Source organism: Aythya marila (assembly GCF_965140915.1).
Source record: "Aythya marila genome assembly, chromosome: 9".
NCBI lineage: Eukaryota > Metazoa > Chordata > Aves > Anseriformes > Anatidae > Aythya > Aythya marila.
Window position 1 is genome coordinate 15,733,940 of NC_139050.1, and position 16,970 is coordinate 15,750,909.

The 16,970-nt window shown below is 43.3% G+C and overlaps 1 protein-coding gene across 7 annotated transcripts in view; it reads right to left on the minus strand.

Annotated features, from left to right (window-relative positions):
* The window catches only part of LPP (LIM domain containing preferred translocation partner in lipoma), a 331,358-nt gene that overhangs the window by 53,330 nt on the left and 261,058 nt on the right, over positions 1 to 16,970 (minus strand). For all 7 annotated transcript variants that reach the window (XM_082767516.1, XM_082767513.1, XM_082767515.1 and 4 more), the window contains one exon: positions 6,196 to 6,365. In XM_082767516.1, the coding sequence (XP_082623642.1) occupies positions 6,196 to 6,365 (170 nt within the window). The remainder of the gene's footprint in view (positions 1 to 6,195; positions 6,366 to 16,970) is intronic.

Below are 16,970 nucleotides of genomic sequence, written 5' to 3' on the forward strand. Positions count from 1 at the left end.
TCCCCTCCCTCAGCTTCCACCTGTGCTTTTTTAAATATATCAAACGAGTTGAGTTGAAACTAACAGAAAGAGCTGGTAAAGTTATGGATTTATTCATTTTCAGATTTACAGTGATAATCAGTTTGAGGAATGACAGTCATCTTTACCCCCTAGGACTTCCCCTCCCCACCCCCCCACGAGACATCACCAGTTGGGCCTAGACTAGCACAATTATCAAAGCTAATAATCGATAGGATCAGAATGTGCCTGCAAGCAAGCCAAGGCTCTGGGCCTGTTTTATGTCTGCTATGCCCACAGGCTTCCTCCACTGAGGGCACAAAACCCAGGAGGCAGGAGCTGGCTGCACCGCAGCAGCAATGCTTATAGGGTCACAGGTTCAGCTCCCTGCTGCCGGTGACTCAGGCAGGAGCTCAGCACTAAAACGAGCAACACCAGCTTTTTTCTTTCTTAGGAGAAGACTAAAGAAGAGCATTGATCTCAATGAAATATTTCGAGGGCAGAAAAATTCCACCACGTAAAGAGTGCGTGACTTCTCTTTAGTTTATTTTATATTTTTGTTCCAGTTGTCATTTTGAATTCAAACTCTTTGGAAAGCAGGCATAATAGTCTTAATGATCCCATTGAGCAGTTTAAATTCAAATTGTGGAGCACTCGCAATACCATGCTGGCAGCACTTTCCATAAATTACTCTCAAATTCAATACGTTGCTTGACAAAAACAAGAATAAAGGGCTTTTTACTTTAAAAAGAAGAAAACTTGTATCATGAAAAAAAATCTTTAAATTATAGTTTCTCTTTTCTGGTCCAATTTAAATTGTTACATGGTTGCTAAATTAGTGCTGTAATCTCTGCTTACAAATTGCAGAATTATTTTTAAAAATAGATGTAATTTTACTGCAGGGATCAACCTCACGTTCAGCTAGATGCGCTGGAGGTGCCTTCTCTGGAGCAGGTTTCGAACAGCCACGTTCTTGTGCGAGCAATACCAGACACATGAAAGCTGATCGTCATTTTACCAGAGACTTCCATGAGCACAAATTGAGTTAACACTGAGATTTCCTAATGATCAACAAATTTAAGCTTCCGCAGGATGCTCTGCAGCACCAGTGGCTCTAGTTGTACCGTTTCATGAAATATCCAGATTTCTTCTCCTTATGGCCTGACCTATCTTCTCCTACTGCACTACAGCCTCAACAGGCCAGAAAGTTTGAAACTAGGAAGAGGTAGAAACCTTGATTTTTTTTTTTTGTCTGTGTGCACACAAATAAAAACAAACTTAACTGATGAAAGAATGCTACAATCCTGCATTTTAAGCTGGGAAATGGCGATCAAAGCATGAAGTCATGCACAATTCTTCCTCCTTCAAGCCCTCCTGGTACTATGGAAAGACAAACCTCACCCTGCAAAATCCTGGCAAGCAATCTCTGGGGTAGGTTTTAAGGTTATATTCTCATATCTTGTAGAGTGCAGCAGCACCTGGAAACCTCCATCGCTGGGTGTCCACAGGCACTTCCCTCAGGGCCCCACAGTAGGTTGCATTAACTTAGACACGACAGGAGAAGTCCTCAGAGGCCAGGAGCATCTGCCAGAGCTTTCTGCGCTAAGTGCAGGTGCTCAGCACCTCTCAGCCCTCAGCCCCACAGAAAGTTTATCTCCTACCATCAGCCACTGGACTGCCAGGAAAGGGGATAAAGAACAGAGGGAAATTTCCATGTCCTGGAGAAAGTCATTGGGACATCAGAGAACACCCCATTCACAAAACAGCAGCATCAGTCTTGCCAGACTGGTGTGTCTGGTTAACCTTGTGTTCAGTCCTTACAATAATACTGTATTTGGAAAGCAGACAGCTGGCACTGCTCTAACATCTTGCTCTTCAATCTTTTACAACAACAGTTCTACTGATATTACTCTTAACCTTTTCTTTGCACCGAGCCCAGCGCTAAAATCTCTTCAACTACAGAGGAAGCAAACCAAATGTTTTTTGTCAGTAACTTGCCCTGTAACACAGGAGGGAAGTATACTGATAACATATTGCAGACAGCATTCTTCACATGTACAGCAATGAGCTGGTTACACTAGAAACCCTATCGTGATATTTCAGATATTACTTGCCTGCCGTAAGGACTAGGAGACATCTGCCTCCTATTAATGCTTTATTTTTTTACAGTTGCTTTTAGTTGAGCAGAAGTGTCTTAATGGAGAAGACTGGTACTCTTTTAGAAATAACATTAATAATGAAAGAATCCTTGGATGCAGAGCAAAACCAGCAAACATTGGCAGCAGAACTCACTGCATTCATACAGAAGTGATAGTGACTGGCTTTTGGGTGTGGGGGGGATTATTTTTTTTTTTTTTTGATGAAAAAATTAACTCTGGTACTCACATTTCTGTTAGCAAATGTTTTCAAACAGGTGAATGATTCCTTGGATGTTAATTCAGAGACTTTTGGGGAACTTCATCTTAACTGGGTCACTAATAAAATCAGAAACAAAAGCAAAATACAACACTTCTGCAGGCTATTTAAGCCTGGTATTGACTAAATACTAATTAAATACAACTCTCCACAGTAATCTTAATTACTCCACCACAACTAAGAGTCACATAAACTGAGAAGATTAGCCAACTCTAATTGTTGAAAAAAAAAAAGTGTATTTTTGTTTTTGCACAAAGTTTTTGTGTGTATGAGTCACACAAGGGAATTATGAAAAACAAGAATTCATGAATTTGTATACCAGGTCTAGGCAAATATTAGAGTTGACCTTCTTTAATGTAAATGCAGCAGCTTGGTCTAATGGCCTACATAACAGACCAAGAGTTTTGAACACAGAGAGGTGGGGATGTGTGGTGGAAATCAGCATGAATTAGACCAGTAAATAAGCATCACTGAATTATTCAGATTGATACCAGCTGAGAACACTGTTCCCAGAGCTGGCTGCAGCCACTGATGAGCTGTGAAGCCTTGGGCCAGCCAGGCAGGCTCCACCTTCCATGGGAATGCAGGCCCACAGGAACCTGGGTCTGGGATCTTCAGTCTCATTGATTTCCCCTACAGAACTTCATGTGTTCGAGTTATCTTCTGATAATAGGACTTGGAAAAGCTCAAAAAAAACAAAAAAAAACAAAAAAACAAACACAAACAACAAAACAAAACACCACAACAAATTTGAGTCTTCAATGCAGCAAAATCCTTAGGTGCAGGCTAGATTTTAGGCAGGGGATTAACTCTCGTTAACTTCAGTATGACTGCATCACACATCTACTCATTCAGACCATGCCCTAGCAATTTAAGGGCCCCTATTCCATTTGCAAGAGCAACTTGCAAACCTACCCAGGCCCTTACTGTACCCACTCATCATCCCACTGAACCTAATGCAGACACTGCATTTGAAAAATCAGACGGCTCCATGACAAAACCCTTTGGGGCTAAGGAGCACAGACCCCCTTGCAGATCTGACCTTCCACACAGCAGAGTCCTGAGCTTCCTGAAGGGTAACAAGACAGACTCCCTACACTTGCTTCTTCCAGGCTGTCATGGTTTTTGGCTGGGATGGAGTTCACGTTCTTCATAGAGGCTCAAATGATGCTGTTTGGGAGTTTTGATGAAATAGTGTTGATAACACAGCAATGTTTCAGTTGTTGCAGAGCAGCGCTCACACAGAGCCAAGGACTTTCCTGCTTCTTGTGCTACCCTGCCAGTCAGCAGGCTGGGGGTGCACCAGGAGCTGGGAGGGGACACAGCCAGGAAAGGGGACCCACACTGACCAGAGGGATGCCCCGTGCCATGTGGTGTCATGCTAAGCTATAAAAGTTGGGGGAAGAAGGAGGAAGAGGGGCATGTTTGTAGCAATGGCATTTGTCTTTCCAAGAAACTATTACAAGTGATGAATCCTGATCTCCTAGAAGTGGCTGAACACCTGCCTGCTGATGGGAAGCAGCAAGTAAATTTTGCTTTGTATGTGTGGCTTTTGCTTTACCTAGTAAACTGTCCTCATCTCAACCCGTGAGTTCTCACACTTAACTTTCTAATTCTCTCCCCCAACCTAACTCAGGGGAGCAAGCAAGCAGCTGTGTGGTGCTAAGCTGCCTGCCAGGTTAAACCACAACACAGGCTATTGAGTTTAATGTTTACTTGGGTTATGTATTTTTTTTTCTGAATCAGATTGCCAGAATCCTGCTTTTCCATTTCCATTCATGGTACCAGCCGCCCAGCTACCCATCAGCAGGACAATCCCTTCCGCTTCATGTGCAGCAGCATCCATCAATCCCAAAGTGTTTTGGGTTGAGTCCATAACCATTTTTTGTGGATTGTATGAACATTTAAAGGCCCCTTCTGATTATATAAGAGATTGCTATTAAACATTTACTCATTCCTCTGTACTCAGAGCTGCAAAGCCGTATTGCAGAACATACAAATGCAGATGCAACCAGGCAATTATCATTCCTTTATCCCTTAAATAGATAGAAGACAAATTTGAAAGAAAATGAGGAACAGAATCCTTCTTCCTTTCCTTTTTTTATCCTTTTATCTCCCAATGTAGGAAGTTTACTGAACCCTTGCCAACAATTCACTCAGGCTAATGAAGTGTATAAGTAATGGGATTAAATAATCTTAAACCATTACTACAGTGGCTAATGCAGATGTTTTCCCAAACTAAAGCAGATGAGTGGCGAAGAATATGTGCTTGATTTAAAAAAGAAGAAAAGTATCAATCTGCAAGCAGATGAAGTCATTTCCATCCTGAAGTGAATGAAATGTTTAACTCCAGTTGTATGAAGTTGCTCCCATCCCATTATGAAAGCACCTTCCTGAAATCTGCAGTGCTTTGCACGTGGTCAAACTTCCCACAAAATTAACCTTTTATTTTTATGATACAATCATTTCAGTGCAAACAAAAAATGGAAATGTTTAAGAGGTGTATTTTTCAATCAAAAAGATCACTTAGTTTTTGAAAGTCAATTACCATGGCCCATCTATCACTGCCACTGCAAATAAGACAATCTTCCCTTTTTATATTCAATATTTCAGCAATAATCCCACTGCAAAGACTCCACAGAAATAGAAGGAATAAAGGAATATTGGTAGCATTTACAGAAATACCTATTACTTTCTTTAATTATTGAAATACCAGAAATGTCAAGAAAAGCAATTTCTGCTTTCAGAAGTGCAGTCTAATTCTGGAAAAGCCTCACCTTCCCACCCCTAAAAAAACCCCAAACAAATATCTATGGAAATAAAAGATGCTATAGAGCATACCGGAGGTACATTGGCCTTCACAAAATTTTACCTTTTTCTTGCAAAGTTAACAGGTAGAACTTGGATGCTACAGTTACCAACCTTAAACTAGGCCTTGGTTTAAAATAAGGTTAATTTAACAACATGCAAAAAAAGCAAGGGTTTATAAAAAGGACTCTGAATTTGAGGTTTACAGGAAGACCCATGAATGCTTTAGTAATGTTCTGATGTTTCTGGTGCTTTTCTCATTCTAAATTATAGGGATTATCCCAACATATTGTATGCTAAGGTCACAGTAAGGTAAGGCCTCAGGTTCGGTGATGTTCCCTTAATTTGCAACCGTACAACTGGTTCCAATTGTCTTTTATAGGAGCCTCTTAAAAAGTGCAGCTCCTCAGAGCAAATGTTGATTGTTTGATTTAAGAGCTTGTTGGAAACGTAAAATGAAATTTTAAAATAAGATAAGCTTCAGAAAAATATCCAATCCAAAAGTTTAGTGGAGAGACTTCCATTAATATTAAACAACATGAAGGGCAGTTTTAGAAATTTTAGTGCTATCTTGAGTCCCATCTTTCATTTTAGTGGGCATCAACATCTGTATGGGTTTTGGTATCAGGTTTCTCAATGCAGAAAGCTTCTGAGAATAACACCACCTCTTAAAAAAGGAAAAAATTGCTGCATAGTCCTTACAGAGCTAAAATAATCACAAAAACCACCTCTTTCCCCTGCTTTGGCCACTTCATTTCAGTGTTTCATAAAAACAGAAATTGAAGTTAACCTAGGAAGCTGAAGAAATCCGAGTTCTTCTGAAGACCATGGAAAATTGGTGCTTACAGTACTGCCATGAGATTTACCTGCAAACTGGGGCTTTAACTATAATGCAAGAGCGTTGTAGAGAAGGAAATGAACATTTCCATTGCCTAAACATTAAAAACCAAAGGGTAAATAAGCACAGGTACTTACGATATAGCAGGGTTCACAGTAGGCTTTCTTCTCCACTGCGTAGAAAGGCTGTCCCCTCAGCTTGTTGTTGCACATCATGCAGGTGAAGCACTCCACGTGGAAGACCTGGTCCATGGCCGTGCAGCCAGTGCCTTCCCCAACAACATTCTCCCCGCAGCGGGCACAGCGGCCTGTCAGCAGAAGGAAGGGACATGAATCAGTGCAAGTTCCCATCCTCAACTGCAAAGAGGGTGCTCCTGCATGTCTGTGCTGAAAATCCTAAAATCATTTTATTACTGGTACTACTAACAGTGACTATCCTAAGGAATCTGAACCCCAGATGCAAACCATTCAGCTATCATCTTACCCAGCTATATAGTCACCCTCAGCTCCTCAGCTAGATGGGATAAACCTGTGCCTAAAGCCTTGCCTCTGCATGAAGGGGTTTTGTGGTAGGAAGCCCCATAAAGCTGCCTGGTGGCAGCACAATTGTTACCATTTAAAGAGTAGTTTTTGCTTGTACAGCTTAAACCAATTCTCTCAATGGAGCCAATTATACCAGCAAAAAGACTTCACTTTTATGATATTGCTAGTATAGCACTATCAATCTGTGCTCTTGCTGACGTGCTGATGCTGACACAGTTCCTATTTTAAATAATAAAAAGTAGTAGCTAAGGACTGAGTGATCACAAAGAGTGCAAAACCATCTCCTACATGGAAAAATTACTTTTTTTGTGCTTGAAGATTAATATGGGTTCAGACACTACGTCTATTTAAAGTAAAGAAACTGATCTATGAATACTTGATTCCTACAATAATTCAAGGAAGGTGTATCAGAAGCTACTAATAAGGACTCTAAGAGAAGCTCTAAGAATTCTATCTGTTTCTGAAAAAGATCCCTAACGCAATACACAAATATATAACAAAAAAATCTGCACACACAAACATACAAGGCTTGCTTCCTTTTCTACATCAGTGCTGAAGAACTTACAGGGCAGAAGTGAAGACGGGTTTTAGAGAAAGAGGATTTCTTAGTTCATGGGGAAAAGACGTTTTCCTGTAGAAGACTGTAGTGCAGAGATTATGGAAAAGAGTGGGTGAAAGGCACACCTTCGCACTTTTGCTCATATGCTGAAAGGCAACCATTCATTCTAAACTGTGATATCCCAGGCAGATTTGAAGTCCTTGGCCAGCAGCCAGTGTTGAGAGTGGTTCACAGAAAAGGCCATGGAGGGAAGTTAGGATAGCAACCTCAGTCACCCTGCACAAGATAGCCCCATCAAAGGCAACGGAGCATCTATGGTCTGGGGCTTTACCCCACTCAAACCAGTATTCTCCAGCTGAAGAATAATTGTGGTGTCCCCAGTTGTGGGATCCTGCTTCCTCCTCTGTGCGTGGAGTAATGTGGTCACTGAGGGTGGGAAGGAGGGGAAGGAAAACAAGACCTGAAGTGAGAGAAGGAAGACAGACTGAGCTCAAAATGAAATTACTCATAAAAACATATACAAGCAAGATGTACCTAATAATACATGTATTTCGGTAATCCAACAATTATCATTGTTCTCTCATACCATGCTCTGTGTTTATTGACTTTTTCCAACAAATACTGCAAAACTTCCTAAGAGGACTCAGACATGTCTTGTCACCCCGACAGCAGGGCTGCTGCCCCTGCATGGGACAGCTCCTAGCACCCATGTCCCTGCACTCACACCTTCTTCCCTGCCTGCCCCAGCCTTCAGCAGGCTACACCCAGTGAACAAAGCATGTAAGCTGCTTTTGTATCCCTCAGGAATGTGGCAAGATCATATAGATACGCATTTGAGATGCATTAGGAGAGCTTGGAAAAGAACCCAGATCATTCTGATTTGCTACCATGGCATAAGTGTTGTTGGCACTACACTGGGCAGATGGTTCCTACTCTAACAGCTCCAAGTCTAAGCAACGTGGAGAGAAAAGTTACCAGATAAACCAAGAGAAACCTGGAAATCCCTCCAAAAAGGAATTAATAGATGTTGTTTTTAAGTTTAACCTTCTTTAGCATTTGTTATTAACGTTCTGATCGACAGTGCTGGACTTTAATCACTCCACTGTAATGCTTCTTGTGAGGGCTCCTTTTTTACGAGCAGAGGAGGAATGCAGGCTGCCCAGCATGGTGAGGAGGCTACAGAGCATGGGGGAAGAATGGAAAAAACCGTGAGGACTAGGACCAAGTGAAAGAAAATCCCACTGGAGAGAACCACAGGAGCAGTAGTGCTACGAGCAGAGGCAGGAGAAGCCTACTGTATGTAGCACAGGAGTTGCATGTACAAGGGGAGAGCGCTGCTCGGTCCTGCGTGCGGACAAGACCGAGTGTGCTGCGGGGCCTTCTCCAAACTGCTCATGTAGCTGGGCTGTAATATGAAGAGACGTCTGGGGAGCAGTTAATATCTCTATATATAAAACATGAAATTGAAAGCCATTAGTGTATTACTTTACACAGTGTTTTTCCAGCGGGAATATTCCGCTGAAGAATTTATTTTCCCTGGTGTGCCATTCTGTGATCATCCGGTATTATTTTTATGAGGCATTTGGACACAGAATAATGTAGTGTCTATGCAAACACTTCTCAGCTTTCTTTGTTAACATCTGAGTAGAACATGTGGGAATCTTTTCTTCCCCTCCTCCTCTTCTCACATTCATAATTTAGCCACTCTTGCATACTTCACCATTTATCTTCCTCCTTGACCAAGGCATCTCTCCGTTTGCTGCAGAAACTCTCTATACGGGGACCGTTCCTCCGGCTGCACTTCTTATGTCGGGAAATCTGGGTTTGCTTCCTAACTTAGATATGCAGTCTTGAAATGCTTGGCAACTCACTCGGTGCCTTTGTAGCTCTGTCCTCTCTTTGAGCAAAGGGCATAAAGACATCTTCTCTGCCCCGAAAGGTGCCCTGAGGCTACATTCCTCCACGGCTCTGAGGTATTCCCCAGCTTCGCTGCTGGTGGCCAGGTACAGACCAAAGAACAGCACAACAGAAATCTTAGCCAGCTTCTCCCCTTGAAGTTGGTATTTCCTTAGGCTTTCCTTCCTCTTTCTGGGTTTTTCCACAGAAGATTCCCATTCAGGCAGCAACAGACTTAATCCATCTACATTTATGAGAAGTCCAGCTCCTGCTATTATGTACACAGACAGAAATGCTACTGTAAACGCTCGCACAGGAAAGCTTAAAGAAAGCTTCCTTTTTCAGAAGTTTATATGCAAATCGTAACGCTGTGGCCTGGAGCAAACCATGTTTTTCATGAGACACGGCCACTCCAGTGAGAATCAAAACACAAGCTCTGTGCCTAGCAACACCACCAACTGACTCACTCGCCCGAAGCGTAAAAGCAAGTCAGCCAAAATATTCAAATTTGGGAGCTTACAGTTGGCTGTCTGGATCCATGCAAAGGCACACGGGCAAATGTGGGACTGATCTGGTGTGCAGGGATGCAGCTGTTAGGCCCTGAGCCTTCTGCGGGCTTTGGTGCAATCCGTGAACTCATGGGGCTCCTGTGAACCCAGGTCGCTTCTCCTGCCTCCTGCCTCTTACTCAGATTCGGCTGAAAATGGCTATCAGTTTCCAGAGTCGTCGGTGAGGGAGGAACTGACAAACAGATAGGCACATGCACACAGGCAGTGCGATTGCTCAAGCCTCATTTCCTTAGAAAACCAGAAAAACCCCACCAAAAACAATGCATCTATCATTATGTCTGATAAAAACAAAACAAAGGTCTGCTTTTCCTGTGTGCCAATTACCAACGGCGAAGGTATTTGTGGTTGGATTTACCACAATTAAGTGCCCACACATGTTCCCCATTTTAATATTTTCACACTGGTTGAAATAACCCAGTCTGTTGTGTGCAGAATGCCCATGAGTGAACACAGAACAAGTTGCGCTGCTTATTGGGAAAGAAGTAGCAAAGGCGAAGCTTGCAAGACTCAAGAACAAACAGATTGCACAAAAAAAGATTACACAAATAATCTAAGAGAAAAATAGCAGGCAGCGTATTACAGTAGAAACACAGAACAACGTGACCCATTTGCTTCCCACGGAGACAAATAGCACTTAAAAGGCAGCTTAAAGACAAAGGACAAAATTAGTACTAAACTGCACGAAGATGAAAATCTGTCATTTCAACATTCTTCTTCTGCCCCTCCAGTCCTTTTTAGGCCCTGGTTCAAGATCATTTCAGCAGAACTAGAAGGTGATAAGTTGGCAACAAGCCTGGGAGACCGGAGTCCTCTATTTTTGCATGAAAGAGGTTCGTAACCTTGGCTGCGACCTTCCTTCGTCATAGCCAGGCTGCCACGTGTTGGGCTTACCTTGGGGGGACAGATAGAGGTGCCCACAGAGGCTTCCCTAATAAAACTGCTGGAAATGCCATCGTTACTCGGTGGATCACAGGGAAACACTTCAGCAGCTGAAAGGGAATGTCAGCTCCTATAGTTTATTCTGAAACGTCCAAATTTCCTGTCCTTTGTAGTATAAAAAAAGGTGAAATATTGCAAATCTGAATCGAGGGGGAAGAGAGTAGAGAGGCTCAAATTGCACGCAATGCCATGTTCTAACTTTTTCTTATTTTATTACTATTATTGCCTGTTTTTTGCTTGTACTACCACAGGTCCTGGGTGATCAAATTGTGGAAAAGCCCTACCATGCTGGGTATCAGACAAGCACAGAATAAAAATAAGGGCCCAGCTGCAGGAGTTTACAACCTATTACAAGCAATAATAACTGTGCATGGATAGGAAATACAGAGAAACAATCAGACAGAACTGGTCAGCAAATAAAATTGTGGTCTCAGCACTCTAAATGTTTTACTGTTGACAAGCAGCCTTTAGACAGCCGAGCCAAGGAAAAGGTTAAGAAAGAATTTGAAAGAGGATCTGGAGGGAGTTTGAGGGAAGTTTAATGGGATGCTTCTGAGGAAAGGACAAAGAGAGCACAAAAGGGAAACGTAAGTGCCTGAAGATTGAACATAGATACCTGCAGACGGGATGGATGAGCTGATATGCCTCTGGAGATTATGAGAGCAAAAAGGGGTGGGAATAGGTCATTAAAGGCCACACAAGTAAAGACGAGAAGCTTCTGTTTGATACAACACAGAAGTGAAACCAGAGGAATGATTAAGAGGCAGAGGAAATCTGGTCTAAGTGACAAGCCATACGGTGATCTCTGTAGCTGCATGCCAGTTGAGCATGAACAGGGAGAAACTGCATTTTTTGAAAAGGATGTTGCAGAGATTCAAGGTCACTGGAGCTTGGATGCAGGTTTTATCTGTGAAGATGAATAGGAAAGGCCTTAATCTCAGCTGTTATTCAGCAAGATTCTTAAGATTTGGCCAGAGTCTGGGTGTGATCTGGAGATGAGGAATCAGGTACAGGGTGTCCAACCTTATCTTGGACATGAGTCACTTTTAAATGTCAGATTAAGAATGTGAGCCAATCAAGCAAGCATCTACCACTGAAGATGGATGATGGAATACGTACATGCCATACTAATGCTTATGGCATAATATTCCGATAGCAATCACATTGGAGCCAAATCCAGAGGTAATGTAACTCCATCCAGCTAGCTTGAGATGGTCCTGTTTGTACATCCAAGGGCTGCATTAACCTTATTTAGGCTACAGCATTATCTGTCTGTCATACCTACTTAGACACTAAGCTGTTGGGGGCACAGATCATCCCTTGCTATGTGATTTATAGTGCCTAACAAAGATAATTCAGGCAGCAACTAGAGATACTAAGAGTGAAGAGAGCAGAGAGAAAATGTGCAAGCCTTCTCTCTACAGAAGGCTTAAATTCATGAATTCAAAGCATGCGTTCTTTATAGAGAGGAGATAGGGGATAATTTTCTGATAAAAGCATAAAAGTAGGAATGTTCTGCATTTGCTCAAATGTGGGGAAAAAAATGTTGATATCTCAGAAACTCCTGCATGATGGAAAAAACTGTTTCCCACCTAACTGTACTGTGGGAATATACCACAAGGTCATATCCTCACTGCCTATCAATTACACAATTTCCCTTGATCAGCTAAGTGTATTCCCTGGTTCTCGCTGCAGCCCTGATACAATATGCAAGAAAGAACTAAAGAAATACAGCATACTGCTTTTACAGAAGCGTACTAAGAACATTTTTAAAATATGTAAATACATTGGACAAAATATCTCACTAAAAGTTCCCCTGGCAGCCTCAAGACACCCAGTATTTCCGCTGTGTTATTTTTCTAATCATCTCTGTTTAGAGTCCGCCAGCGAATGCATTTTAGAGATTCATGACACATTCTGCTTTTGGACAGCTTTGAATCAGCTGGCAGTAAATGTGGAAAAATCATTATTCCTAATGAAGAAATATTGATGACAAAACAGCATTTCGAGGACAACGTTGACCATAAGTCAACAATGTAACAAGATTTTCCCCTCTCTCCCTCCTCTTTCCTAGTGACTTTTATCCAAGGGTTTTCAAGCATTTCCCAAGCACATGGGATTCCTCAGGGCACCAAAGCCAGACAGCACAATTATTCCATTTTAAAGGAATACATGAACAGAGGTTAATCCATTAGGCCAGGAGTATAAGAGCAGACCTTAACTGCCAGGGTACCTTAATTGGGTTAAGTCTCAGTGGCAGAGATCCTGTAACCCAAAAGCACCCAATGGGTTCCTTGATTCATCCAAAGGGCATAAAATAGGAATCTTTGATCCATAAGGTAGCATTTATTCCATTCCTGTGGAGCATGGGAGGCATGTGTCCAACTGTGATTATGTTTGGGAAAGATGCCTTGACTGTATCTGTCCTACTGTTATTCCAGCACTTTGGCACCCAGGGCCTTGCAATTTCAGGGTGCTGGGAAACCTAAATGTAATTTGTGCATTTTGTAGGAAACTATGATACTTTCCTCAGTTTATCCTTGCCTTCCTTACCTACCCGTTTTTGTTTTTGTTTTTGAACTCAGACTTCTGAGTGGGAAGCCCTTGGCAATGGTTTATTGTGCCAGGATCCAAGCTTGGAGTTCCGCCGTTTGACAGTAGCAGGCTGTATGCATCAGTTGTCTTACACAGCCTTTGGACACGAGACAGATTAATCTTAATTCCCTCTTCTTCAACAGACGTCAGAAAACACAATCTCTCACAGTAAACAGAGCTTTATGCTGCAAAGTGTGCCTGTAACACTTCATAAATTCAATCCGAGGCCGTGATTTAATTACTGTGTCCTGGTTATTCTGGTTTAGCTGCGTTGCACTTGTACTCCAGATGTACAGGTCCCTGCAGTGACCTCCTTGTCATTTGTACTACGCTCGTCCAGTAGGAGCTGCGCTCTCCTGTTGTTTGCATCCCTTTCCTCCAACCACAATACAACTTCATCTTCTCACTTTCCTTGGCTGCAAACCTGACACATTCTCAGTGTGCCCCAGAGGTCTCATTCCACTCTGCACAGCAAAAGCACTGCAACTGTGCGGGCTCAGGCTACTGACACTTTCCTGTGCCGTTTCAAATGCTTCTCCGTGCTGCACGGAGGTGAGCTTGCTGTCAGAGCTGGTCACTAGTCCTCACGGTGAATCCTTCCAGCTCCTGGGGAAGGTGGAGGACTCTTAGGACACCCAACATGCAGACGGGGAACTGGGACCCATGTAAGTTATATCACTTGCTGAGGGTCACACAAGGAGTTTGTGACAGAGCCAGGAACTGAAACCACATCTTCTCAATCCCAGTCTAGTCTCTTTAACCACAAGACAATCTCTAAAAAGGTCTGATGGTGAGACAGGCTTACAGCACAAAAACCCCACCAATTCAGAGGGATGTCCCAGCCCTGCTGGACAATCCTGCCTTGGGACAAGGTCCTTGCACAGGCCGTGCCATCACTCCCCAGCAGCCTGGCTAGACACAGTGATGGAGCATGAAGAAGTTCGTGCCTCTCCAACTGGCTCTGTTCAACAGCAGAGGAGGGAAGGTGTGTATTGCCCTCAACATCCACGTGCTGATGGCCATTGTCACTTACTCATCTGCATCACTCTCTCCCTGAGACGTGAGAGACAATTTAGCCTGCTTATGATATAAAACAGATTATAGCAAGTGCTTACCAACATGGTAGAGGCTCCTTCCTGAATTATCAGAACTTCAATGCATCAGTGACACAAAATAAAGGTTCAGAGAAGAGCCTTCCTGATTTTTCCACAAAGCTATACAAACTCAAGTTGAAGAGGATCTTGAGAGATTATGGAAACTGCCTTACTGCCTCGAAGGCAGGAACAGCATTCTCTACATCATTCTTGACAGGTACTTATCTAACCTGTTCCTAAGAACCTCCAGCAATGGAGGTTTCACCAACAACCTGGGCAAAACATTTCAGCGACTTTCTGACCTTACCATGAGCAAGTCTGTTTTTCCTTCCATCAGACCAAAATGCCCCTCACAGTTCTCTAAGCCAATGCCTTCTTACTCTACTCATGATGGACACACAGGACACATGTGGGCTTGGTTTGGTCTAACCAGTCTTATGGGAAGCTTTTGAAGCATAGATCTGCATGAACCCTTAAAAGAAATTGGCCCCCCTCCCTCCCCAGACAAGACACCTGCTGAAGTACCTTTGTAATGCTTTTCAGTGCAGGCAAACGTTGATCTGATCGTGTGCCCAACTCATCAGCGAGGTACCAGTGACCCAACTCGGGTGATCTGCAGTGAGTGTCCCAGCCCAGTGGGGGTCAGTGATGCTCTACAGTACTTACGGTCCCAGATACTTTTTGAAGCGTGCCTTTTTTTTTTTTTTTTTTTTTTCACATTGTGTCAACTTTCTGGCACATGTTTTACCATGTGCAAAGGGGTTGAAATAGAGCCTCAGTAACATCTGGAGATGTGAAAGAAAGGGGGTGAAAAAAAGTGTGAGACAGGAAACATTCCTCCCTTTGCTGATTGATCAAGGAAATGCAAGGGAGCAAGTAAAATGTACTGTATTTCCTTTATAAATGTTCCCTTTAATGCTGATGAAAGTTGCCAGATGACAGAGACTACAGTTGTATATCCACTAAAGACCCCCGGCTGGGGAAACAGAAGAGCAAGCCGTTTGCATAGCTTTGCCAGGCACTTTTGGCTGGGGCACCGGCTGTTGTCTATGGAAGCAACAGCAATTCCTCCTCCAGCCAGCCTGCCCCATGGCTCTCCAGGACTGCAAACAGGGTGTAATGTCCCATATTGCCTCCTGGATACTACCTGCTTCTCTTCACTATTGCTCCCAGTTTGGGCTCAGAGCTAGGCATGGAAATGCCAAAGAAAAGGAGCTTTAAGTTGCAAGTATAGAGTTGGATGAAAAGAAGTACAATTCTGCAACTATATTCTAAAATTAAAATTTTTTTGTGTCTCTGGGTGAGTTTCAAAGCACTGATTTGCACCCCAAAAAATCTGCAAATGAACACTTAACTAAATAAGGAATTCATTCGTTTCATCTGTTAAAAGTAAATGAACGAATGAATCTTACTTTCATTCCCTGTCTTCCTGTGCCCATCGTTCCTCTCCATCAGGGGCCTATCACATATAGGAATCCTAATCACATATAGGAAATTAGAAAAGCAAGAGACGTTAAAAAAAAATCCTGCCTCTGATTTCTCTCTTTACTTTTTTTTTCCAAAATAATAATAGGGCAAAATCTTTTAAAGTTGTGAAGAAGTGGGACTTTCCATGCTTTCAAAAGCTGAGAAAACTGTTCTTCATTTTACTTCCACAGGAAAATGAGAGTTCTTAAAACAAAGATGACTCTTCTCCTTGGAACATATCACTAAAAGAGATCTCTTTTTATTATTATTATTTTTTTTAATTATTATTATTATTTTATTTATTGAGACTTCACCATTATGTGCTAGCCAGGGAACAATCTCAGCAGCTCTTTACTAACTCCTGGGTAACAGGTGAAGGTGAGGAGATCAGCCAGTTCCTTGTGAGGTCGGCAGAAAAGCTTTCTCTAGGCAATCTATCCCAAAGCTGGTACTGTGGGGTTTTGCCCTTCCTAAGAGGGACCTCAGCGAGGTAAACTGTTGCTGGTAGAGCTGTGGATTAGACGTATTTTGGCAGTTCTGGTGATCCTAATAGCAGCAGCCACTAAGCTAGTTCCCTTTGTATCCACACTTGCAAGCCACATTCCCTGGACAGAGGAAGGGCCAAATATACGGTGGCACACAAGCTGTATATTTGTCTGGAACTCCAACAGGGAGAGCAAGGCAGGACAGGCGACAGAAATCACTCCTCCTCCCACCCTCATCTTAGGGCGATGAGGAGGGAGGGTTTCCTGGATGATCCCCAGGCCCACTGGGCTCTCTCTCTCATTCTGCGCCAGATTTCAGGATCCTCATTTGGAAAAGCACCTGGCAATCATCGAGAGGGCCAGTGGCAGAAGTCCCAGCCAGGGGCTAGGTGGGGGAGCTCTCCCCGGCCTGTCTGGGCCTCCTCGCAGGTGTCTCTCTGCGCACGCCGTCCCAGGCTGCTCACCCACGGACTCAGGATACCAGACGTGCTGGTCGAGCAGCGGAGGGTAGTTTCAGGGGCTGTTGCACTCGACCCCGTAACATAAGCGGTAGTTGCAAAACCGAGCAGGTCTGGAGGGCAGACGAGCCGGCCTCCTCTTCAGATGCCTCGTGTTTGTTGTGCAACGGTTGGTGCACCTTCGCCCACCCACTCCTCCAGGTGGGGAGGACCAGCGACCGCCTGCCCCCAGGATCACGCCACTGCTCAGCGCAGGCGTGCCTCAAGTGTAGATCGAATTCTCCTCAGCATTTGCTGTCTTATGAGCT